Here is a 25713-nt window from a genome sequence, read left to right as displayed (position 1 = left end):
CATCGGGCTGCTTCAGTAACAAGGGTCAGTACAAAGCTGGCTTTGCCTTGACATTGACCCTTGTAAAAAATCAGTCCCAACCATACGGGACCCAGCAACTTCACCTGAGCCACATCTCTCTCCGAGTAGGCGATAACATATGGAGCTCATTCGCACTTAAAGGTGCAGACACAGAACCAGCCTGTTCTCAGGAGAGCTCATTTGAGCAACTTTTAGACAGCTTAAATTCAGGACTATGGATGGGTTTTGGGGCAAAACATATCGAATACAGTGTTGTTGGACCTCTGACAGCTGTGTGAAATTGATGAAAAACAGTAATATGGGACCTTTAAAAGCAAACGATAACAATAATGGATTATTACTTTTACATGGTGGCATTTACTAACATTACCCATTAAAAGGATTTGAGGACGTCATTCCCTAATGTTGAGAGCAGATTGTGATTATTGGTTTGTATTTACATGAACATTGCAGTAACGAGCAAGCAGCCAGCTAATGTGAATTTAAGGGGAAAACATGTCGGAAGACATAATCTGTAACAAAATCTAAGTGAATAGGTGTGAGGCTTACAGAACGTTGTAACTAATGCATGTAATTAGTACTACCTTGTACAGGTGTGTATCAAGCAAACTATATTTACGTTAGCTTAAAGCTAGTTAGCGTTAGCATTTGTAACCGTAACATTAATGACAGGGTAACTCGGGTAACTGATATTTAGGTAGATGTTGCCGTAGCACTATGAAATAGTACATTTCCAAAAATACATTCATGTTTTTGGTCTGGTAGCTAGGTACACGTTAACCAGTGTTGACATCGAAAAGCACCCGGTAGTGCAGGCTTCTTCTTGTCGTTGGTTATTTTGTATTGCTGTGGTTTATTGGCGATTTCGTGCGCTACCGCCACCTACTGGAATGAGCCGTAATACAATAATTGTTGCATCTTCATAAGGAATCACTTTACAACCAGCGTAAGTGCAACCGTAGCAACATAACAGTCTCAGTCCACCATCTGCTGGACTCTTATAGGTACTACAACATAAATGATTAGCTGCGATACCACATCATTCAAAAGAAAAAAAGAAACCTCGTCCTGAGTTTTTTTTCTGGCTAATTTTCTGATAATATAGTAAAACATGTTTTACTCTCTCTAAAATTATTAAACGTATTACATATCATTGTATTTACATTTTCAAATATGAAAACCTACAGTGCAATATACCTGATTCGTAATCTATAAAAAATGTGTTGCATTTGAACTGACCATGGATAAGAACAGTCATGGATACATAGGAGCAAAAGACTCAGTTGATTTTATTTTAAGATATTGAGAAACTGATACAAAACCAGAAGCACTAAAGAGCAGCAAAACAAGAGTTAACAACTTATTCAGTATAGAAAAAAGGAATTAAGCCAATGCATCTAACCAAACCTTGCATCCCTTCCCTCACAAAACAGGCATTTCAGATGCCAAATAAATGTAAACATTACACCATTATGTTACCAATGCAAAGCTTATATTCTATGAAGATTTTGAAAAATATATTTGCAATATGTGTATGCAAGAATATGGCAATCATTTCTACACCTAGGTGCACCAACAGATATATTCATATCCACTTTATTTTCAATCCAAATACCATAAGTAATACTTTAGTCCATTGTTCAATTTCATGATCATTTGAACTATAGCAAAAGCATAGCAACACCACAGCTACAATCTAAAACTATGCAGAAAGTTTAAGAACATCAACTTTGAAAAAAAATATCTTTGAATGTTTCTCCTCATACACACCACACAAGTTGTTTTCTGTGTACTTTAACCAAACTCTTGATTAATTTTTAAGAAAAGAGCATGAATGAGTCAGACCTTTTCTTGATTTATTCATTGGCTTTGGAAGCTGGAGGTGAAGCTAGTATGACTGCGGTGATAAGTTGATGACGATGTGGGGGAGCCTAGGTCCAAACTGTTCCTGCGGGAGCTACGTCGTGAGCCACTCCTGGAGCCGGTGGTGGATCCTGGGGCAGACGCCACATTGTAAGGACTGCTGATCCCTCTGGAAGACACAGATGATGCCTGGAGCATTTTCAACCCATTGCCTTCCTCCACCAGACAATTATCAAGAGCCTCTTTGTAAGAGATCCTAAGTTTGCTCTTGGGGCAGGTCAGGTTCTTTGTGTGGTGTTTGATGTCTTGGAGCTTCTGGCTTGCTCTCTCATCCAGCCAGCCCATTTTAACAGCATCTTCTAGGGTTCTTCTACAGCCCATTTCTGGGTCATAAAGCCCCCCTGTTACAAACTGGAACTCCAGGAATCTCTGCCCTGCCTCATATGGCAGCCACATCTCCTTCATGGCCTGAGCAGCAGACATCTTTTTCCTGGTTTTTAAATCCTCAAAGCCAACGTATGTTTTCTGGGCAGGTTTGAGCTTAGAGGCCATGTTGTCATCTATTATGCCCATGCGGGTGGCTTCTTGAATGCTGAGTCTTTGGCCATTTGTGGGATTGATTATCCCTCCAGTGCAGGCCTGAGCCTCCAGCAGTCTCTGGGCAGTGATGGAATCCACCAGACCACGATTTAGAGCCTCTGTGATGGATATCTTCTCTACAGTGTCTGTGTCAAAGATGGCACCCACAGGTTCCTGTTCACCCACTGTTTCAACAGGAGAGGCCAGACTGATAGATACACTGGATATAGTCCGAAGGGAGTCAGATGAGTCTCGAGCTACACTACTGGTTGAGGTTCTTTGATTTGTGACAGTGGTATTTCTTGTTGTTGTCATCTTGTTAAGAGTAGGTGATAAGGGTCTTGATAGGAACGATGATGATGTCACTGATGATGGATCTGAGGCTGCTAAAGATCTTGAAATTATTGACGATGTCACCGAAGAAGTACCTGCGACTGCTGATGATCTTGAAGTTAAAGACGATGACGATTTCACTGACGATGTACCTGCAACTGCTGATGATCTTGAAGCTGATGATGATGATCCATATTTGGTCTTTTTGCTGACGATATCTGCTAATTGAGTAAGGGTGATGGTACCTGATCGGTACCTATCTACAACTGATTGATCAATTTCTCGTGTTTCAAGCAGCTCTGTAATATCATACTGTCTTCCAGTCTTTCTGTCATTGATAACAAATTGTGTGGAACCATCTGGGGCAGTGATAGTGGTCTCTTCCCACTCACATTCTTGCTCAGACAGCTCCAGGAAAGTGTCGTAGTCAATATACCCCTTGTCATAAGCTTCACGTACTGTCATCTCCTTATTAGTCGCTGGGTCCATAATTACCACTCTCCTCTTCCTCGTAGTGTTCTTAAGAGTCGACTCTTGTTTTTTCTCGTCAATGATAGGCAAAAGTATGAGGCCAGTCTTCTTATCTGTGATACAGCGTTTCTTAAGCTCCAGATATGTTAGCTTCTCCTCTGTGTTGGGGTCAAAGAAAACCATAGTATCAACATTCTGATCAGCCAGGATCTTGTTCATTTCTTTATCAAAGTAACCTCTCTTGTAGGCTACATTCACATCAATACGATGGCTGTGTTTAGGATCAATGATTCCACCGCTAGCAATCTGGGCCTCTAACAGACGGATGCCATGACCTTTCTCCACTAGACCGCTCTCTATGGCCTGAAAGAGGGAGATAATCTTGTCTGTACCAGGCAGTCTGTAACCAGTCACAGCCCTCTCTGCTGATAGCAGGTTGTCCCTAAACTCTGGCCCAAACAATCTTTTACTGAAGGCATCACTTACAGACAGGTAATGGTTGTTGACAGGATCAACTACAAAACCTGAGGCAGCCTGGGCTTCAAGCAGTTCCAGAGCGGTCCCAGGTTGCAGCAGTCCAGCTTTCATGGCCTGATAGATGGGCATCACCTTTTCACTGGCCTCATCATAAATTCCTGCTATGCAGGTAGAACCTCTCAGGTAGGAGCGCAGGCGGTCTTCAATGTCCTGATTTGTCAATCTGCCCTCCCTCAGTTTGTCCATATCTGACTGGTCTAATAGGTTTGCATCCAATAGATCCATGACCGACACCTGGCCCCTGAGGCCCTGGACAGTTAAAGGCATTTTAGGTTCAGGGAGAAGCAAAAGACCAGTTCTCGAATCTGCTTTGCATTTTTTCTTCAGAGATATGTAGGTAGTTTCTTGTTGGGTATCTGGGTCCAGATAACACTTGGGATACTGATTCAGGCTCTGGTATAGATCCATGTCGATGATATATCTATCCAGAGCAATGTCCTTGGGTAGGAATATACTAAGGACAGGGTCTAAAATACCCCCTACAGATTCTTGAGCCTGAAGGATACGTAGAGCTGTGTCCTTGTCAATGATTCCCTTCTTCATGGCCTGGCCTGCTGACAGGAGCTTGCCAGTATTTGGGTCCCTGTAACCTAAAGCAGCAGCTTCAGCTGCAAACAATTTGGATTCATCCTCCTTATCCACAACTCCTCTGGCACATGCTTCCTTTACAGTTAGTTTCTCATTATTTCTGATGTCAATGATGGAGCCAGTGGCTGCCTGAGCTTCGAGTAGCATGTCAGCGCTATCAGGGGATATCATTTTCTGTTTCTTGGCCTCTGTAAAAGACATTTTCCCTAGAGGTCCTGCACCAACACCAGCAATAGACCCGGTCCCCTTCAGGAAGACCTTCATATCCACAGACACTTCTTGGACAGTTTTTTCCCCCTTCATTAGTTGCTTGAATGTGTTTTTGTCCAGGATCCCACAATCAAGCAACTGCTGTGCTGTGATGGTCTTACGGACACCATCAAAAAGTAGTTTGGAGGGGTCAAATTTCTCAGAAACTGGCAAAAATTTAAGGCTTGCTTGAGGCTCTATCTTGCATCTTTCCTGCAATGCCGCATAGCTTGCATCATGCTCAGTTTCAGGGTCAACATAACAAGCAGGACTCTGGTTGAGAGCGTGAAGGAGGTTTTCATCCAAAAGGTTGTGTTTGATAGCTGTATCTTTGGGGAGGAACACACTGAGATTGGGATCTACAATACCTCCCACAGACTCCTGGGCCTGCAGCAGGCGTAGCCCAGTCTTCCTGTCGATCAATCCCTTCTTCATGGCCTCAAACACTGAGAGAGGCTTGGCTCCACTAGGATCCTTGAAGCCCACAGCAGCTGCCTCTGCTACCAATAATCTGTTTCGATCCCTAATGTCCACCAATCCTCTGGCACATGCCTCCTCTACTGTCAGCTTCTGGTTCGTTTTAGGATCAATGATGTAGCCTGTGGCAGCCTGGGCTTCTAGTAGCAAATATGCACTATCTGAAGGCAGGAGCATCTGTTTCTTAGCTTCGGTGAAAGACATTTTTCCTTCACGTCCAGCTACCACCCCAGCAATGGATCCAGTCCCCTTTAAATAGACCATCTTTTCCTCAGACACTGCTGAGACTGTTTTTTCCCCTTTCAGTAGTTGTTTAAAAGTTGACTTGTCAAGGACTCCACATTCAAATAACTGCCGTGCTGAGACTGGCTTGCGGATTCCATCAAACATCAGTTTGGAAGGGTCTTTCCCCTCACTAATTGGTAGAAGTATCAGGCCTGTGTGAGACTCTGTTTTGCTTCTCTTCTTTAAAGTCCCATAGCTAATATCACGCTCAGTGTCCGGGTCAAGATAACATTCAGGATTCTGGTTTAGAGCATGGCGGAGGTTTTCATCCAAGAGGTTGCGTTCGATAGCTGTATCTTTGGAGAGGAACACACTGAGATTGGGATCTACAATACCTCCCACGGACTCCTGGGCCTGCAGCAGGCGTAGCGCAAACTTCCTGTCAATTAATCCCTTCTTCATGGCCTCAAACACTGAGAGAGGCTTGGCTCCACTAGGACCCTTGAAGCCCACTGCAGCTGCCTCTGCTGCCAATAATCTGTCTCGATCACTAATGTCCACAACTCCTCTGGCACATGCCTCCTCTACTGTCAGTTTCTGATTAGCTTGAGGGTCAATGATGTGACCTGTGGCAGCTTGGGCTTCTAGTAGCAAATATGCACTATCTGAAGGCAGGAGCATCTGTTTCTTAGCTTCGGTGAAAGACATTTTTCCTTCAAGTCCAGCTACCACTCCAGCAATAGGTCCAGTTCCCTTTAGATATACCTTTTTTTCCTCAGACACTTCTGGGACAGTTTTCTGACCTTTCACTAGTTGGTCAAATGTTGGCTTGTCAAGGACTCCACATTCAAACAATTGCTGTGCTGAGACTGGCTTGCGGATTCCATCAAACATCAGTTTGGAAGGGTCTTTTCTCTCACTGATTGGTAATAGTATCAGGCCTGTGTGAGACTCTGTTTTGCTTCTCTTCTTTAAAGTCCCATAGCTAATATCACGCTCAGTGTCTGGGTCAAGGTAACACTCAGGACTCTGGTTAAGAGCATGACAGAGATCCTCATCCAAAAGATTATGCTTGATAGCTGTATGTTTGGGGAGGAACACACTTAGGTTAGGATCGAGAATACCCCCAGCAGACTCCTGGGCTTGCAGCAGGCGTAGCACAGTCTTCCTGTCAATTAGTCCCTTCTTCATGGCCTCAAACGCTGATAAAGTCTTAGCTGTGCTAGGATCCCGGTAGCCTACAGCAGCGGCTTCTGCTGCCAAGAGCCTATCTCGATCCCTATTGTCCACCACTCTTCTGGCACATGCTTCCTCTACTGTCAGCTTTTGATTGGTTGCGGGGTCAATGATGTGTCCTGTCGCAGCCTGGGCTTCCAGTAACAGATCTGCACTATCTGGGGGCATGAGCATTTGTTTTTTGGCCTCCGATAAGGACATTTTCCCTAATGGTCCAGCTGCGACACCAGAAATTGATCCTGTCCCCTTTAGAAAGACCTTTTTATCCACAGACACCTCTGGGACAGATTTCTCTCTCTTCATTAGTTGATTAAATGTTGGTTTGTCTAAGATCCCACAATCAAACAACTGCTTAGCTGTTACTGGCTTACGAACACCATCAAAAATTAGTTTGGAAGGGTCAAGCTTTTCAGTGATTGGTAAGAGTAGCAGACCTGTATGAGGCTCTGTCTTGCATCTTTTCTTCAATGCTCCATAGCTGGTATCATGCTCAGTTTCTGGGTCACGGTAACACTCAGGACTCTGATTTAAGGCTCGACGGAGGTTTTCATCCAAAAGGTTTCGTTTGATAGCAGTATCTTTGGGGAGGAACACACTGAGATTGGGATCAAGAATTCCTCCCACAGACTCTTGGGCCTGCAGCAGGCGTAGCCCTGTGACCCTGTCAATAATTTCCTTCTTCATGGCCTCAAAAACTGAAAGAGGCTTGGCTGTGCTATAATCCTTGTATCCCACAGCAGCAGCTTCAGCTGCCAATAATCTGTCTCTATCACTAATGTCCACCACCCCTCTAGAGCATGCCTCCTCGACAGTCAGCTTCTGGTTGTTTCTGGGGTCAATGATGTGACCTGTGGCAGCTTGGGCTTCCAGTAACAAATCTGCAATATCTTCAGGCAGGAGCCCCTGTTTCTTGGCTTCTGACAAGGACATTTTGCCTTGACTTCCAGCTACAACCCCAGCAATAGGCCCAGATCCTTTCAGAATAACATTTTTGTCTGCAGACACATCTGGAACATTCTTCTTCCCCTTCTCTAGATCTTTAAATGTTGGCTTGTCCAGGACACCACAGTCAAGCAGTTGCTTGGCTGTGACAGGTTTACGAACACCATCAAAGAAAAGTTTGGAGGGGTCTATCTTCTCCGGGATAGGAAGAAGCAGAAGTCCTGTGTGTAGCTCTACCTTACAACTTCTCTTCATTGACATATAGGTAACACCATTCTCACTTTCTGGGTCCAGGTAGAGCTCAGGCCTCTGATTGAGGGCATGATATATGTCATCATTAATTAGGTTACGCTCAATGGCTGTGTCTTTGGAAAGAAACACACTGAGTATCGGATCTAGAATGCCACCCACAGACTCCTGGGCTTGTAAAAGGCGCAGTGTTGTGTTCTTGTCAATCAGTCCTTTCTTCATGGCCTGAAATACTGAAAGGGGTTTTCCTGTGCCAGGATCACGATATCCTATGGCTGCAGCTTCTGCTGCTAGCAACCTCTCTCTGTCCTCTTCATCAACCACACCTTGATCACATGCCTCTTCAACTGTCAACTTCTGGTTTGTTCTGGGGTCAATTATGTGGCCTGTGGCAGCCTGAGCATCCAGTAGCAGGTCAATGCTATCTGGGGGTAGCAGCTTCTCTTTCTTTGCTTCTGTGAATGTCATTTTGTATAGGGGTCCTGTAATAGACCCTGGACCTTTCTGACCTTCGATTACCACACCAGCTATTGGACCTGTCCCTTTGAGAATTATTTTGTTGTCCACAGACACACCAGGAATAGTTTTATGCCCTTTCATAAGCTGGTTAAATGTTGGTTTGTCCAAAACACCACAGTCAAGTAACTGGTTTGCTGTGACTGTCTTACGGACTCCATCAAAAACCAAATTGGAATCATCCAAGGTTGGGGGCTCTCTTGCTCTTGTCAGCTCAGTTTCCATGGTTTTCCTGACAATGGAAACCTCTTGCAGTTCTCTCTGCAGGGTTGACAGTCTACTTTTATATGTCTCATCAAGATCCTTGAGTTCCCTCATCAGCCTCTCTATCTCACTTTTCAATGAGTTCTTTTCTCTTTCCAGATGCTCCTTGTCCGTGTCATATTGCCTGATCAGGCCCTGCTTACTATCATACTGGTCCTTCCAGTAATCTAAATCCCTCTTCACCCTCTCGTTCTCCTCCTGTAGACGCTGCTTATTGCGTATCTCAGAGTCTTGGGACAATTTAATAAGACTGAGTTCTTCCTCTAGCCTTTGATAGCGATCTTTGTCCTTTTCTGACAATTGCAGTTTCAGCAAAAGAGCATCTCTGTCATTCACAATCTCACTGTACTGGGACTGAATAGATTGCATCATGGTGGTTGTCTGCAGAAAAAAAGAAGAGAGACCAAAGTTAGTCATCTCAGAAATACATTGATACATTTTTATGTATATGGGATATAACAGGTTTGTATCTTACTATAAATCAAACCAGAAATTGCCATGCGAACATCCAAATGAACTACACTAAACTTTGTACTGGTGCTAGTAAACCTTACTGGTAAACTTTAACTCTCAAGGAGGACAACACACATACTTGCTCTACCCATGTTTTCCAGCAGTACTGAAAGGAAGTTCAAAATGTTGGATCCCAGCTTAATTAACAGCAACAGAAGTGACGTTGTAAATTAAATGTTTTTTGTTCTTGCTGTACCTCCTGTCTTTTTATCCTGCATCTGCATTCATTTTAAATGTGGTAATGTATTACAATTGCATAAACCAAAAGCTGTAACTGATTATAGACTTAGTCAAAATGTATAAATAGCAAGTCTGTGTGTGTTCTGCAAAATATAGTATATAATATTCAAACAAACATGAAAACAAGACAATGTCTTGCAAGACTGGGAAGTAAAAGTATATAAGTAATGCCATTACAGTAGTCGTAGTAGTATACAAATATCCAATAGACAATTTCAAAAAGTTTTCGATTTTCATTGTTATATCAACCTTCCCAATCTTGAAGACACACTAATTGTTAGAGACTACAACCAAATAACTAAACTATTTTGACTATTACTTTGCATAAAACGGAATAATTACTGCCTACATTCTGTAAATTTGCACAGAGCACAGCAACAAATAAAGCCAATAGATGGGTTCCAATACTGATTGACTGGTCTTAAATGCCAAGTGCTTAAATACTGTAAAAATTCTTTGAGTAATGTAAAATTGCGCTGTTTCTTTTTACAAGTTTACAAAATGTGTCTTGAAGACCATCAAGATGCTACAATATTATGATAAACAATCAAACTGTAGTACATCAGAGGACCGTTGTTAATGATGTCAGCACGCATGCACTTGACACATCTTTGTACTGTGTGGGTAGGGAGACAGTTTGTTGGGGAAGGTCGGCATGCAGAGAGGCACAATTATGTTGGCATGCAAGTGATTGACATGCACGTTTATTCAAACACATACTGACATGTGTTGTAATTAGAGTGACCACGCAGGGGGCGTCTATAGGGGATCTAGTGGTGTTCCAGCATGCAGGCAAAAGTTTGGCTACAGACACTATTAGCTACTTGATTGATCCAAATTAGAATTGATTTGGAAAGACAAGAGCCGTCCAGGTCTAAGGGCCAAACTTCATGTACCTCGGTGGCCTGCTTTTGTATTTTCTCAGCCTCCAGCTTGAGTTTCTCCCTCTCCGAGGAGAGCTCTGAGACCAGGTTGCGGTAATCTACATTGCTGCGCTCACTGGCCTGCAGTTGCAGCTCCAGGCCAGTAATCTGGGCAGAGAGCTCATCATTACTACCCTGTTTGGATCTTAGGAGTTCCTCTTTATCATGTTGTGTTGCCCTAAGTTCCTCCTCCAGCTTCAGTCTAACTTTGGTCTGGGTTTCTGTTATTTGCTTCAGCCTTTGAAGTTCAACAGAGTTCTCATTCAGTGCCTTACTGTTCTCTTCTATAGTTCTGTTAAGGCCCTCATTCCTGAGGTTTGCCTCTTTGACTCTGGCCTGCTCCTGGAAGAGTTGTTGCTGCAGGGCCTTCAGTTCGGCACTCAGCTGTGTCATGCGCTCTGCAGAGGTCTTGTTTTGTCTCAAGCTTCTCTCCAGCTGCTCCTGCAACCTACAACGCTCTTCTTCCCCTATCTTTTCTGACGTGCTGGCATGTTCATGGCTCTGGCGTAGAGCGGTGATGGTGCTGATGTGCTCGGTTATGACCATCGTGGTACTTTCCAGCTCTGTTTCTACCTGCCTTCTTCTGGACACTTCCTCTTGGTTAGCCTTCCTCAGATTCTCCACGTGGCTCTCCAGCCCATCTCTCACAGCCTGAAGGTCCTTCATGCGACCCTGTAACCCGCTCATGTTTTGTTCTACTCTGCTTCGCTCCCTGCTCTCCCTCTCCAGCTGCAAACGCATCTTCTGAAGCTCTTCCTCGCATGCCGCCAACTGGGTAGCAGCCACTGATGAACTGGTTAGCTCCACCTGCAGCTGGGCCAAAGTCTGTTCGAGCACACCCTGTCCTTCCTCTATAGTTCTCCTCCTGCGGGTCTCCTCCTTCAGACTGTGCGTAATGTAGGCCAGCTCCTCACTCTTCTCATGCAGACTCTTCGTGACTTCAGCCAGCTCCTGTGTATAGTGACTACTTTCCTCATCTCTCTGCATCATCAGCACCTCCACCTGATTTTCCAGTTCTCTTCTCCGGCGACCTTCCTCTGTGATGACAGCACGCTGACTGTGAGCCTCTTCTTCTGCCCTCTCCCGTTGTTCCTCAGCCTGGCTCACAGACATACTGAGCCTCCTGAGCTCCTCCTCCAGATTCCTCCTCTCTGCCTCCATCCTGTCGTACTGCAACTGTTGATCAACTGTATCCTCCTCCCTCTGGGCTGCCAGCCTCTGCACGTCTGTGCGGCTGATATGGATCTGGGATTCATAGCTGAGCTTTAAGTTATTGATTTCCATACTGCATTTGCTCCTTACCTTTGACATTTCCTTCTGTAGCTCCTTGATTCTTGCTGCCCCCTCAGCCAGCTGCCGCCGCAGCTGTTCAATCTCGTGGTCTTTATTCATCCCACTCTTCTCTACCTCCATCTTTGACCAGCTGACTGTCTCCAGCTCCTGCTGCCTCTTCCTCAGCACCGACTCGTACTCCTCCTGCTGTGTAGTGTAGCGCTCCTCTGCCAGCCTCCTCTTCCTCTTTTCTTCCTCAAGCAAGTAGTTGAGACGTGTCACCTCATCGCTGAGGTCTGCCAGCTTGCTCTGATTAGTGTCGAAGCTTTCTTTGGTGGCATTGCATTGCAGCCTCTCAACTGACAGAAGTTGGTCCTGCGAGTTGGACAACTCCAGCTGGTAACGGGAAACAGCATCCTCCAGAGATTTGTTCTTGTCGTTGCGGTCCTGCATGTTCTCCCTCAGCAGGCGAAGTTCTTCCTCTAACAGGTCAATCCTGGTGTTACGAATCTGAAGGCAAGACAATGCAAAGATGAAAGCAGCGGCAGTTTCAAGAGCTTCAATTACGTCAAATTCAATGAACTAATAATAAAAACACTTAATCACATTATAGGACAGTGTATGATTGATTCAAATGGGTTCAACTGATTCATTGAATCACTCAACACCAAAGAATATCTAATAGAATATATCCGGGTTTTTTTTTTTAAAACTTGCATTACTATAAACAAAACTGATACAAGGGTTGATATGGTGTTACACATCTACAAATCATGGAGCAACGTTATATTGAGCTATTCAATATTCACGCTTCTTTTAGCTTGGTTTTGGTCCCCACCAACTTCTGAGGAAAAATATCTGTTTCTTAAGTATCTGAATGCTCCACTGTCTTCACCAGCTTGTCTCTAATTTTGAACATCCAGAGCTGTTTTGCTGAAATTGCTGCCAGCTGCACCCAGAAACAAGGACGATGTGAGTGGTGTCAATAATCCAAAACAGTAAAGTTCGATGAAAAAGTTGTTTTTTGTAAAGTTTAACCTTAAAGGAACAGTGTGTAAAATGTAAGGGGATCTATAGGCAGAGCTATAATATATTATATTCATAAAAATGTTCAAAAATGTCAGTGCATAATCGTCTGACCATAAGAATCATTGTGTTTTTGTTTCCTTAATATGAGCCGTTTATATCTAAATATTGAGCAAGGAGAATCACAAAGAGTTGCCATGCATTATATCATTGTGCTACAACACAAGCAGTATCATGTGACAAATTTAGCCAAATTGCTGTTTTTTCCAAAGTCCATGGGCAGGATGATGACAAAAGCTAAACAACAACTACAAAACGATTTAAAACTATTCAGAAAGGCATAGCACAAATAAAACATTAAAAATACATAGCAAGCACAAATGTTCAAGGAACTACAAAATACAACATCAGTACCTTGAGTTCCTCCATGTTTTTAAGCAGTTCTCCCAAGAATATGTAATAGTCACCAGAATGGGTGAGCAACTCCATGTAACGGGTTTGCAGTTGTGTAGCCTGAGAAAAAGACGATGTCAAATGTCATTGGTCCCTTATTTACCATAGACAAATAATAGGAAAAACATTTTCAGATACAAGTGAGTAACTATTTTTTCAAAAGTTGCTTCAGTTTTTAAGGAGACAACTTTTTCCATTTGGTTTTATTACTTCCAGATTAAGATCCATCGACGGCGACTTCAGCATTGTCCTTTTGATGGGGATGTTGAGCAACGTCTCTAAGCCAGAGGTGTAAGCAGCCAGGTCCGTTTCATAGTCCTGTAAAACAAACAAAACAAACAAACTAAACTAAACTAAACCAACGAATGGCATGTCACAGATAAGTGAGGTTTTACAGTCCCAACTAAGCAGAGCAGTGGAGTAGTAACGTTACAAATGACAGTGATCCAGAGTAAAATAGTCCAATTCTACAACTTAATGCTTCATTCACACATTCACACGCGAGTCACAGCGTAGGAGAGCAGGCCCTCCACCTCTCTGAGGAAGGACAAGCTACCTAGCTAACTACAGGCCTCCTTACCTTGACAGCATTCACACAGGTCTCATTGTCCTTGAGCACACTCTCTACTGTCTCCCTCCTCGCTTTGATTTCTGAGTTCAGGGCCTTGATGAGACAAAAATACAAGGATGCCAGATGATTTAAAACACATGGACATATACCCTCAATCAAATGAATCCATAGCAATGAAGAGCTGAGCAGGAAACCTTCTGGTTGTAAATATGGTCTGTCAGTGCTTGGATGCTCTCGATCTTGGTGGACTGCAGGGCGTCTTGTTTTTTCTTTGTGGCGTCAATCCAGTCAACAAGGGAGGTGCTGGTTTGCTTGTAGTGCTGCAGCTGAGGCTGATACGACTGCAAATCCTGGACTCTGAACAAGAGAGAGAACAAATTTAAAATATAGCACCGCATCATCAGTGTGTTTTTCAGTAGAAATTACTGCTGATTAATGTGAGATACACAGAAAAAGACAGAGAGTTGCAGTTGCATGCTGGTGTTAAAGGGTCATCCTGTGTCCAGGGCTGAAATAAATGGTTATTTTCCTTTTATATTAATCTTCCCATTATTTAATTCATTGTTGAATCAAAAAAAGGCAATACATAGTGAAAAAGTTCAGAGAATCCAAAAGGTTTTTAATATAAATTGTATATAATTAAAACAACAAAGAAGAAGCTTTTTAAATAAAGTTATAGTTTTAATAACGGAATTGTTCAACATTACCTGTTGTTTTCCACTGATCAGAACAAACATTGCACATTCAAACCGTGCATGAGAATTCGACAACAATACCTGGTGTCAATCTGGCCCAGGATTCGTCCCCAGCGGTCTGACAGCAGACCCACCAGCTCCGTGTACTTGGACAGCATCATGTCACACCTGTGGAAGGGTCCGCCCACCTGGGCGTTCCAGTGGCTGGCCTTGGCTAACTCCGCCTCCATGGAGGCCAGAATATCTTTCTTCTGATCCAGCTCTGCTTTGATATTCTACACAACAACAACAACACATGGGGAAAAACCATCCAAAGCTTGCAAGGTACGTGGCTGAGTGGCGCCGAAAGAAATGCTGGACAAATGACAGTATCAGAAATGATCACTTCCTGTGGAATACATGCAAAAACCCAGAAATATCTTGCTGGAAATCTGTAAAAGCATATTCCATGAATATAATATGTTTTATAAAATACCTTCAGGGTCAACATGTAATCCTCCACTTCGCTAAGCGACAGAGACGTGGTATCTTTCTCTGTCAGTCTCGCCTCATAAACTTTCACTATGTCTTCAGCCTGTGCCACACTGTCCAGCATGTCCCTTAGAGCCTGCAGCCTGATCGAGAGGAATAAACATAGAGAATACATGAGACTCCCTTTATAATCACAAGCTTAAAGAAACCACGGTTTATTTGCGTGGGCTTACCGCAGCAGGTAAGCTGATGAGCTGCTCTCCAGACTGCCCAGTCGTTGGTTGATGACTTCAAGCTCACTGCGGAGGAACTGGGCTTTATCTGAATCATTCATGCCCTCCAGCTCCTTCAAGATACGCTCCCTCAGACGCAAGTACTCCTCATGCATCGAGGTGACATCACGCTGCACCGTCTGCAGGGAAACAAACACCGTTATCGCAACGAATACGTTATTAATACAGGATTCGCATTTTGATTGTCTTTATTTATGGAGCACTCATGAGTTTGTGTGTCTACCTCTAACTGAGAGATCTTGAGGCCACAGTCGTGCATCCCGTCGTCTCCGAGGCAGATGTGAACGTGTTGACTCAGCGTGCCCTCGGCGCCCTCAAGCCTGAGTCTGAGTGCATGCAGCTCAGATAAGCTGCGGGAAGATGAGGCGGCAGGCGTTGCAGAAAGAGAGGCCACGTTCACCTTCTTCACCACCTCCGTCTTGATCACCTTTTCCGTTTTTTTCACTTTCTTCAGCTCTGCTCTTCGTCTTTCTTCCTCGCGCCTCCTAGCTTCCTCTTCGCGCCTCCTGGCTTCCTCTTCGCGCCTCCTGGCCTCCTCTTCAGCAGCAGCCTGCTGCTGTATTATGATCAGCTGCATTTGGTGTTGCTGCTCGGCGGCTTGCTGCACTTCATAATGTTCCTGGTGTGAAACTGAAGACAAAAGGAAAGTATGATTGCCGTGATTTGCATTCACGAACACTCAAGCAAAAGGTTTTCTCATGTTATTGGAAGAATTTATATTGAAGATTGAGTCCAGAACAAAGAACGGGTTTTCTACAAGTGTAATGAAATCTCAAAAATGTGTTTTTGATGCAGTTTTAGGGATTGTTTAAGGGCTTCTTAGCAATGAGATTTATGGAATTTTTGAACATTTTTTATTTTGATGCAGGTGCAAAGATTTTAACAATAAATATTCAGATGAAGAAATTCATTTAATTTCCATACATTTATATTTACCCAGCAAATATCTTGTCTTGACGGACCAAAAATGAACAAAATAATTGAATTGAAATAATATTAATAGACTAACGCAAAGATACTGTTTCATTGTTAAACTAAATTATAATAATTGTATACATCAGAAAATCAACTATATTCTCAGGAACTCCGTCCTCTTGTCTTTTGCTGCCATTATAGCATGGTTGATGTTCAATAATGAATCTTTTTATTATAGCAATGATATTACAGTCACCTGTAAATCACAACACATATTAATGATTTGATGTCCTGCAGAGGAGCGTGAGGTGTTTTTGAAATACTGACTGTAAGTAGGCAGCTCCACCACCAGCTGTTCATAGTGCGTCTTGGCTCCGGTAAACTGGTTCTCAATGCTCCTCTTGTCATCGTCAGCAAACATCTGGGAGCCGTGGCTGTTCAGTTTGAACTCCTCGTAGCGAGTCTCCAGACTCCTGATAAGTTGCCGGTATTCCTCAGGGCGCATATGGGACAGCTGAACACAAACAAACACCGTGCTTGACTTGCGTCTACCGAAAAGGTAGGTGAACGGACTTTATTTAAAACACTACTATGATGACATGTAGCTGGACAACAGAGGCTGACCTCAGAGCGTTTACTCATCACTTACCATGGTGATGGTGAGGGAGTTGATTTTGTTGATATCCAGGAGGCAGTACTGCCAGGTGATCAGACTCTTGACGTTGATGTAGAGCTGATTCCAGATCAACAGGATGGCCTCATAGTACTGCTCGTTCCTTTGGAAAACACAGAGACAAAAATCATACCTTAACCTCACAACAAGGTTTATTCTGCTCAGTCAAAACACACCGTTTGTCCATCTTACTTGCTGGCCAGACTGACGCTGATTGGGTTGGGAGGTGGTACGATCAGGCACACAGAGGGCACCAACATATCCAGTCCTCCCGGGCCTGTAACGTCCCACTTACTGCGCTGATTCTTGTCCTTTAGGATGGCCTCGTTTTCTTTATAGATCACCTTCTGTGGAGTCAAATAACCATACATTTCACCATTAATAAATGAACTAACAAAATCAAATCTGGCACCACAAGATAAGTATGAAAATGTTTAAAAAATATATATAAAAACGTTAAAGACATTGAAAGGTTCTTGATCTAAAATGTTAATCTCTGAGAAATAACGTAAATTTCATTAAAGACTCAGTCTAGATAAGATCTGATCTAGATCTGGTCTGGACCGCGGTGGTATTTTTGTATTGTTGTTGAGAAGACTGACCTGGTCTTGTTTGAAGTCACACAGGGCTTTCACGATGACGGTGCTGCTGATCTTCTCTTCGGGGTTCCTGGGTTTCAGTCTCACAATGCTCCTGGACTTGTTAACCAGATGTTGAACCTGCCTCTTGTTGTCCATGATCCTCTCCTTTTCGCTCTTTAGATAATAATACAAAACAGGATTTTTAAAAATGTATAATAACAACAACACAATAACTACAAACTGTAGCTTATTCAAACTGAAAAAATCCCATTAAACATAAAATTAAAAAAAGGTTGAAACTTGAAAAACATCCATCCATCCATCCATCGTCTGCCGCTTATCCTGTATTCAGGGTCACGGGGGGGGCTGGAGCCAATCCCAGCGGTCATTGGGCGAAGGCAGGGTACACCCTGGACAGGACGCCAGTCTATCACAGGGCCGACATGTAGAGACAAACAACCATTCACACTCACATTCACACCTACGGGCAATTTAGAGTCACCAATGAACCTATCCCCATCCTGCATGTCTTTGGACTGTGGGAGGAAGCCGGAGAACCCGGAGAGAACCCACGCTTACACGGGGAGAACATGCAAACTCCACACAGAAGGAACCCGGGCCGACCCGGGGATCGAACCCGGGAGCCTCTTGCTGTGAGGCGAGAGTGCTACCCACTACACCACCGTGAAAAACATAATGAGAATAAAGTAGAAGACGTTATTACAACAGGACAAAACAGGTTACACCAATGCCATTTTTTAAAGGTGAGTTTTCTACAGATTTAGACATTCTGACATTATAGGAGAAATGATAAAAAAAGAAGGTGCTGTACCTCCAGACCCCTGAGGAGCTCCATCAGGTTCTCCAGTGACATGTCCTTGTCACAGGTGAACTTCCTGCGGACCGTCTCATGTTCCTTCTGCAGGGTGCTGTATGTCTCATTGGCCTCTTTGAAGAACTGAGATACATAAAAGAGATCATTAACAATACATTATGGAGTGTATTCTGTGACGGTATCACTCCATTAACATCACACAGTGTTTCACTGCAGAGGGCCTATACCACACAGCAAAGCCTTTACATCTGCTGAGTGAGACAAATCAAATGATCACCAGAGACGACAGGTGTCAGGATTGAGCTCAGCAGAAGACAGTGATAGATCGATTACATCACACGTCCCCTTTGCATCAATAAACACCACTATGTGTGAGTTAGGGCTGGATCTGTGGGAGGGAAGCAGCGTCCATTATTGTCTGCTGATGTATCTTTTTGATACTATGGACTATTTGTTTTGTTTTTATATTTTATCAGACAGTTGAAAGTGGAGAGAGAGAGAGAGAGAGAGAGAGAGAGAGAGAGAGAGAGAGAGAGAGAGAGAGAGAGAACATGAATCAAAGGTCAGTGGTCTAAACTGAAGGGCTCCTCCTATTAGTTTGAAATGTAATAACTGGCTGAACATGTATTTTCCATCTGGATTCTGGTGTGAAGCTGTTAGCAAAGTTAGCTTCATAATTCCAGGTCAACCTTACTTTAAGTGTTAAAGTCATTTTAGAATCTAATTGCATTGGTTTTCAGAATCAGAGGTCGCTGTCTGTTACAGTTAAGTAACGGCCTTTACATTATACAGTCTATACAATAGTCATTTCATCAATTGTTAAAAAAATTATATTAATAAGTGTTTGTGTTGCATGTTTAGTCATCTCACCTGTTGGTAAGCTGCATTCTCCTTCAGATGAACCTGAATGCACTTGGTGATCTGAAGGAGCCAGCTCCACTGAGTCTGCAGAGTGTCCTTGTAAGCCTACAAAACAGACAAAAAGTAGAAAACTTAAAGATAAGTCTCCCACTCATTAATGCATGATGCTGATGGACGGATGGGTCCACACCTCGATCTTGTCTGAAGCTGGATGGTTGTTGTTCAGGAGGGTATCCACTCTGGCTTTTAGTTTATTCAGGTCCTTCTCCTTTTCCTCCAGGGCGCTCATCAGTTTCTGTTACATAAGTAGACTTATTGAGAAATCACAGGGGACACTGAAAACATCTGGATGCAGCTGGAGGAACACTCTGTGGCTTCGCTCTAAGTGGATGACTGACTGCAGCTGCCAAAAATCGAGTGTATCACAGATGATTGCTCCCTTGTGAGACGCAGATTAAATTCATAAAAAGGCATTAGTGTAATTTAGACATTGCCAAGAATGTTAATGGACTAGAAAGGAGATTTTATACGTTGAAATTAAACATGGTTTTCTCGAGCATCAAGGCATCAAAATGAATCCAATTCTCTCGTTGTTTGCATTGAACTTTAAATTGTTGGCCTTACTGAGTAGCTCTCCTGCTTCCGTGGGATGTACTGGTCGATGTTCTTGTTTCCCCAGTCAAACATCAGCTCCTCCTCCTCCCTCTCGTTCACCCACATGATCTCTTTGGACATATCCTGAATGATCTGCTTGAGTTCTTGCAGCTGCTCGGCCCGACCATGCGATATTTGCTAGCAAGGGAGAAGAGAGAATGTTTACATTTTCCTTGAAAATACACAACACAAGTAGTGATTAACGGAGGGCAGATTATTCCTTTACCTGTAGACTGTCCCATTCCTGATCCAGGGCATGAAGACTTCCCTTGTCTCCTTTGGCAGTCTGTGGGGAGAGAATCAACCTCAGTTAGCAAAGTAAGGATATCTTGAGCTCTGCTGCGTCTATTATTTTTTTCTTTAATCTGTCTTTTGTTTGTCCCCCAGTTCTATACTCATAAATAATAAACATCTGAAGTGTCATTACTACATCAACTAGTACCCCTTTAAGTGTTTTCTCTGATATATCAAGGTCAAATGAAGTGATATTTAATAGATATTGAACACTTTAATGACGTTATTATCGTGGGTGGAGGTCCCTTTCATAAAATCCAGGCTTTTCTTTGAATTATTTCTTAAAATTGAGCGAAAACATTTTGAAGATTTCTGTTCTTTCTTGCCATTTTCTCCACAACCAAAGCCGTAAGACGTATCCCATGATTAGCCGTCACTGTTGATTTTGGATCAGATCCAGATCCAGATCCAGATTTACAAGTTGTAAACACTTGCTTCATTTTTTTTTTTTTAAGAAATGAATAGAATTTATGTGCACTGTCTCACAATTGGCATTGTCAATCTGGCATTGTTTCAGCCCAGCAGTAATGTGCAGACTGAACCCACCAGGTCATGTTTGGCTCGGTCCACCTCGCTGCTCCTCTGGATGGAGCTGTGAAAGTTCTGGTGGTTGATGATCTGCTGACTGATGGCTGCAGGGTCGTCTCCCCACGAAGCAGTCTCAATCAGACGCTGGAATGCAGAAAAGCTATTTTATCAGCGGAACACACATTGAGCAAATGTTTACAGCGAAAAACTTTCCATTTAGTTATTTCTGTGGCGGACAGCAAACCCCTCTGAAACTCATTTTGCAGCCCAGATAAGGAGTTTAAAATATCAAAAAATATTTGTTTGATATGCACTTATGGCCACCAGCAGGTGGCGGCAGAGAACGGGTTTTTTTTTTCCTCATGTGAATTTAAGAGCGTCTTCACCAAAACATCTCAGGAAGCTACCAGTATAAAATGAGTCTGAGAATGGAAGAAATACAATGTCCTCTTGTGTGGTCTTGTTTTTCTTTCAATTCCTCATGAATGATTTATTCTTAAACATAAAACCTAATTGCTACGAGTTACCACTTCAATCCTGTGTCTCTGACAGCAGATAGTGGAGGAACGCTGCCACGTGTAGACACTTATTTTCTTTAGGGGACACCACATTTGAAATCTTTTGAGGACGAATGACCTTGAAAAGCCTTAAAATGTTTTTAATGCAATTTATTTACAGTGTCCTTTTTGTCTATGTTTCCATGTATATATAACATATAAATAAGCGTATTTCTTGTGGTGTATCTGTAGTTTGTATCAATATACATTTGGGATTTGTGTGTGTGTGTGTGTGTGTCTATGCACACCTTTTGCTGTGCAATCCAGGCCATAGCGTCTTGGAAGCTCCTCTCAGGCTCCTCCCAGCCTCCGGAGCTCCCTCTGTTACTCCTCCTCCTCTGCATGGTGCCGCTGATGGCCATGTGGACCCCCTTCAGCTGGTCTTTACACATCTCCATACTACGGATACGGAAGAGAGAACGAGCATTTGGCAAAACTTGTATGTGAATACTTTCATTTCCAGGTAAACAGACATCGGAAGAGGAAGAAAGGAAGTGAGAGGCGTTCTTTACGTCCTGACTACGATGTCGTTGGGCTGTCCCTGTTGTCTCAGGTCCGCCGCGTAGCCCTTCAGCTGTTCGATGGTCTCTTTGGCCATCGCCATGTAGCCCTCTGCCTCACCTGGAGTACCGCCCTGCAAGGTGTAAACAAAGCATTTAGCCGGAAGTACAAAACCACAAAAGCTAAATACACATCCACACATTTTAGTGTAAAAAAGCTTCCGTCTGGGTTGAAACGTTCTATTTGTGAAGCGATGAAGAACCAAAAAGTGTTCTTCACTTTTATCCAATACTCACAGAAAACATCTGACAGTGTATTCTTTCCTTTTCTTTTTGCTATGCACCTCATTGACACTATGTTGATACTTTATCTGATGCTTTGTGTTATGACTAACAAATGCAAATTACACTGAATTACAAAAATGTAAATTCTCGGAGAAAAAACAGGAAAAAACGGACATTGTTGGAATTGGATGATTTCATGACTTTTGAAAAGAAGTAATAAGACGTGAATTTGATTGAACTCGTCAGGGCCAGCGACACTAGCTAACACATCACACAACCACTCATGCTTCTGATGAACGCTGCAGAAAAACGAATGTTTCACAAGAAGTTGCTCAGCATAGCTGAGGAGGGGCGTGTTTGTGCTTGTGTCTGCTGTTTGTATGCGCTGCTTAATTATTTGCTCTGACAGCGTTACGCTACGAGTTGATTCACTGACAGTTAAAATACTGCTGAAGGGGGTTTTGCTCTAAAAACAGATCCAGCAGAGGGATAAACACAGTTCCTTCACTATCAGCCTGTGAGTGTCTCTAGTCAGTTTACAACCAAACTGCATTTCTGACATTCTTTCTGCATCCTTTTCTGCCAACAGAAGTAGAACTGCAGCATGATATTCTGTTTTCTTTTGAAAAGAAGCCTAGAAGAATAAGACTGGCTTGTATTTGCACAACTGAAGGACAAGAGCCAATGCGTAGCATGAGAGAACAAAGCGTGACTCACAGACTTCAGGGCGTATTCGGCATTCTTCAGGTACTCCTGGCACTGGGCCTGCTGCATCAAGGCCATCTGGTAGATGGAGCTGGAGCTACAACAGGGGGCAGCAGAGAAACTCATCACCATCAAGCTCATTATTAGAATTAAAGGCATATCCCAAATAATATCATTTTAGACCAGTGCTTTTTAAAAATTTTCAACAATGTGTAGAGAGGGATTTTATTCTTCTCATGCCGTTTCATTTGAATTCATTTGGCAACAAAAAAAGAGCTAAATTAATGAGAAATGTAGTAGAATTTTTTGCTGCAGACCTGTGTTTTTTCTTCTTTTACTATCCTGATACTAAGGTTTATTTTTGTGGGACCACTTTGGCTTTTCCTGTGTGTCCATGCATTACATGTATTCAAGGAAACACTTTCTGCCCTAATAACTTCCAGAAAGACGTTTAACTGAACATTTCTGGAAAGCTTTTGTGCAACGGGATACGTAGGAACCAATAACAGTGAAGAACAATTAGAAATACGATGATACACTTCATTATTCACAAATAATCTCTTGTCATTATGCAACCCAGTGTTGAGTCTGTTTTACTTCAAAAAGTGATACAATTATGCTTTTTCAAACATTTCAAAATTAAAGTCATGTCAAGTTATTTATTCTTTAGTTTTAAATAAAGTAGTATTGTATTTGGCAGGTGATTTATGTCATTCTTGTTTCTACCAAAATGGGCCAGAAACACATGACACAATAATAAAAACGTCATTATCACTATCATACAGGATGAAAAAATCTGCATGCGTATTTCCTTTGCACCAAATGTATTATCAAAGGTTTTGGCCACAAAGAGTTTACTTCAGAGCCTGAGAACTATGACGCATCGGCCATCAGATAATATTGGCTGATATATCGGCCCAGTCGGTTTATCTCTACTGATTACGGATTCATTGTTTTGAAAAAGTCCACTGCCACTACTTCTCTAATCAGAAAACCCACACAAATACCTGCTAAGGAATATCAGAAACTCCATGATATGGAATTAATAAGAAATCATTGGACCCACAAACCAATCAACATCTTTTATTGTGTGTGTTGTGATCAATCTGATGCTCTTTTTTTAAAGTACTATGGGATATTTCCCCAGTGGGCGATAGTGTGGAAGGTCTGAGACTTGACATAGTTTCTGGGTTAGGTGTTGAAATGTTGCAGCGGAGGGAACTCAGCAGTTCAGTGTGAGCTATAAATCAAATTCAGTTATTCCCTCCAGGGAGGGTAGTTGCTCTGCAGAGGATAAGCTGATTTTTTTTTTTTAAATCTGCACAACACCTCAGCTTTAAGTCATCGTTAAGATGTTTTTTTCAGTGCAGCATTGTTTTATTATCACTATGTGGGCTCATATCAGTGAAAAGGTCAGGTGACAGGGCAACTCCTTCAGCAAACAAACTATGAATGCACACCAGACACATTATTTGTCAACTTTGTTATGAAGTGTGCAAACTTCTTTAAGTAACCAAAAGCTGATCCAAAACTTAAATATATGGATGCAAATGTCAGGTTATTTCAGCTGTGCTATCTGCAGAAGATAATCACTTTCCTGTCAATCATCATCGCTGCAGATATTATTGTGCATATTATGTTTGGTAAATGTGCTTGAGCTGCTGTTTTTTTTAGCTCATGGAAGATTATGTCCAGAGTTTGCATAGGTGAAATTAATACTGGGATAAAACAGGCTGTGCAGATTAATATTTAATAGCAGCCAGCAGCTCTGCAGGCTGACATGCGTCCTCCCCCAGAATGCCCCTCTGGTTCACAGAAACAGGTGGTCGCGAGGAGAGCGCACATTACACCGTTGTAAAGTTAAGCGGGAAGTTAACTCATACCTTATTCCGCCTCCCGTTCCGCTCATCATTCCGCTCGACATGCCGCCTCCCTTTCTACCCAGCGTGCCGCCTCCCATGCCGCTCATCGTGCCGCTCTGCATTCCGCCTCCCATGCCGCTCATCGTGCCGCTCTGCATTCCGCTCATCATTCCGCCTCCCATGCCGCTCATCGTGCCGCTTTGCATTCCGCCTCCCATTCTGCTCACCGTGCCGCCGCTCATCGTTCCGCTCGACATTACGCCTCCCAATCTACCCAGCGTGCCGCCTCCCATTCCGCCTCCCATGCCGCTCACCATCCCGCCTCCAGAGGACTTTGAGAAGCTGTAGGTGTTGTATCCGTCCGTGTAGGATTCATATCCGTTACCGCCTGCATAATGTCGAGGCCCCCCACCGGCCAGGTCGTCTTTGGAGCCGACCCTGCGGTCCATGTTCAGGGCCTTCTGAGACCCGTACATACTCATTCTGACACCGAGGCGGCAGCCAGAAGCGACGCTGCGGAAGCTCCCGGGGGGAAGTCGGCAGGCAGGCAGGCAAGCAGGGGGACTCCAAATCCACCTGTCCGCCACAGACCCTCAACCAGACTGCAACCAAGCGGCAGGGGAGGATCTCTTTTGCAGGCTGGTGACCACACCTCTTTGCCACTCCCCAACCTGCGGAGCCAAGACTCCCCGAGCCGCGCCCCTCCAGGGTCAGCTGGAGGCAGAGCGCGCGCTCTGCTGGGACCAGTTTGACTTACGATGTTTGAGGCCCCTCGGCTTTGGAGCGTCCTGCCTGAATCTGTGACTTCTTTAAAAAAACACACACACACTTTTATAGATTTTCTTTTATGTGATGTCGTCTTTTTATGGTCTTTGCCATCTGTTAGTTTCATTTTAATGTACACATCTGTTGTTTTGATCTTTTATTTAATTTCAGTTTATTATTATTATTATTATTAGCCTATATTATTATTATTATTATTATTATTATTATTATTATTATTATTATTATTATTATTATTATTATTATTATTATTATTATCATATCATTATTATTAAAGGTTTAAACATTTTTAGAAGGCAACATTTGTAAAAGTGAAAACATTTTGGATTATTTGGGAAAGTGGGAACAAATCTATGCATAACCTTTATTTGCAAGCTCAAATAAATGCATTGATTGATCCCCAAAATAGAATGGATGGTACAAAAATGCATACAAAGTTTTGATAATCAAATATAGGTGTTCCTTCAAACATGTTTTAACTTTGAAACGTGATTTAAAATGATATGCATAATTTTTATGTATTTGCATGCTAATTATTGCATATTTCATATCATGAAACGTTGTAAAACATTGGCAGAAACATCTAACACAGCTGGCTCTCTTTTAAAAGGGAAAAACGAGTGGGAATTTCCGAAAAGGCAGTGTAGCCTGTTGACTCATATAGAGGTGTGTG

The 25713-nt window shown here is 42.9% G+C and overlaps 1 protein-coding gene across 1 annotated transcript; it reads right to left on the bottom strand.

Annotated features, from left to right (window-relative positions):
• Window positions 1-1282: 1282 nt before the first annotated feature.
• On the bottom strand, window positions 1283-24754 carry dspb (desmoplakin b). Its single transcript, XM_084011500.1, has 25 exons — window positions 24279-24754; window positions 22408-22492; window positions 21418-21539; window positions 21154-21304; window positions 20367-20492; window positions 19753-19812; window positions 19497-19664; window positions 19063-19167; window positions 18882-18977; window positions 18009-18134; window positions 17198-17350; window positions 16788-16942; window positions 16572-16698; window positions 16250-16436; window positions 15231-15637; window positions 14948-15126; window positions 14719-14857; window positions 14325-14518; window positions 13743-13905; window positions 13558-13641; window positions 13188-13295; window positions 12939-13037; window positions 11529-12008; window positions 6468-8931; window positions 1283-5738 (listed from the first exon to the last, which is right to left on the bottom strand). The coding sequence occupies exons 1-25, from the start codon at window positions 24737-24739 to the stop codon at window positions 1882-1884; spliced, it is 10296 nt and encodes a 3431-aa protein (XP_083867626.1). The 5' UTR covers window positions 24740-24754; the 3' UTR covers window positions 1283-1881.
• Between the last annotated feature and the right edge of the window lie 959 nt (window positions 24755-25713).

This window comes from Eutrigla gurnardus (genome assembly GCF_963514095.1).
Source record: "Eutrigla gurnardus genome assembly, chromosome: 6".
Taxonomy (NCBI): Eukaryota; Metazoa; Chordata; class Actinopteri; order Perciformes; family Triglidae; genus Eutrigla; species Eutrigla gurnardus.
Note: the sequence above shows the minus strand (reverse complement) of the source record. Positions and strands in the feature narration are given on the sequence as shown.

What these genes read in the sequence shown, in the direction of transcription:
- dspb (XM_084011500.1), bottom strand. Translation starts at nt 24,739, where the DNA reads ATGAGTATGTACGGGTCTCAGAAGGCCCTGAACATGGACCGCAGGGTC. An exon ending in GGAAGCAGGAGAGCTACTCA is followed by an intron (nt 19,168 to 19,496) that starts GTAAGGCCAACA and finishes CTTATGTAACAG; the next exon opens with AAACTGATGAGCGCCCTGGA. An exon ending in TCATCAGCTTACCTGCTGCG is followed by an intron (nt 14,858 to 14,947) that starts GTAAGCCCACGC and finishes CCTCTCGATCAG; the next exon opens with GCTGCAGGCTCTAAGGGACA.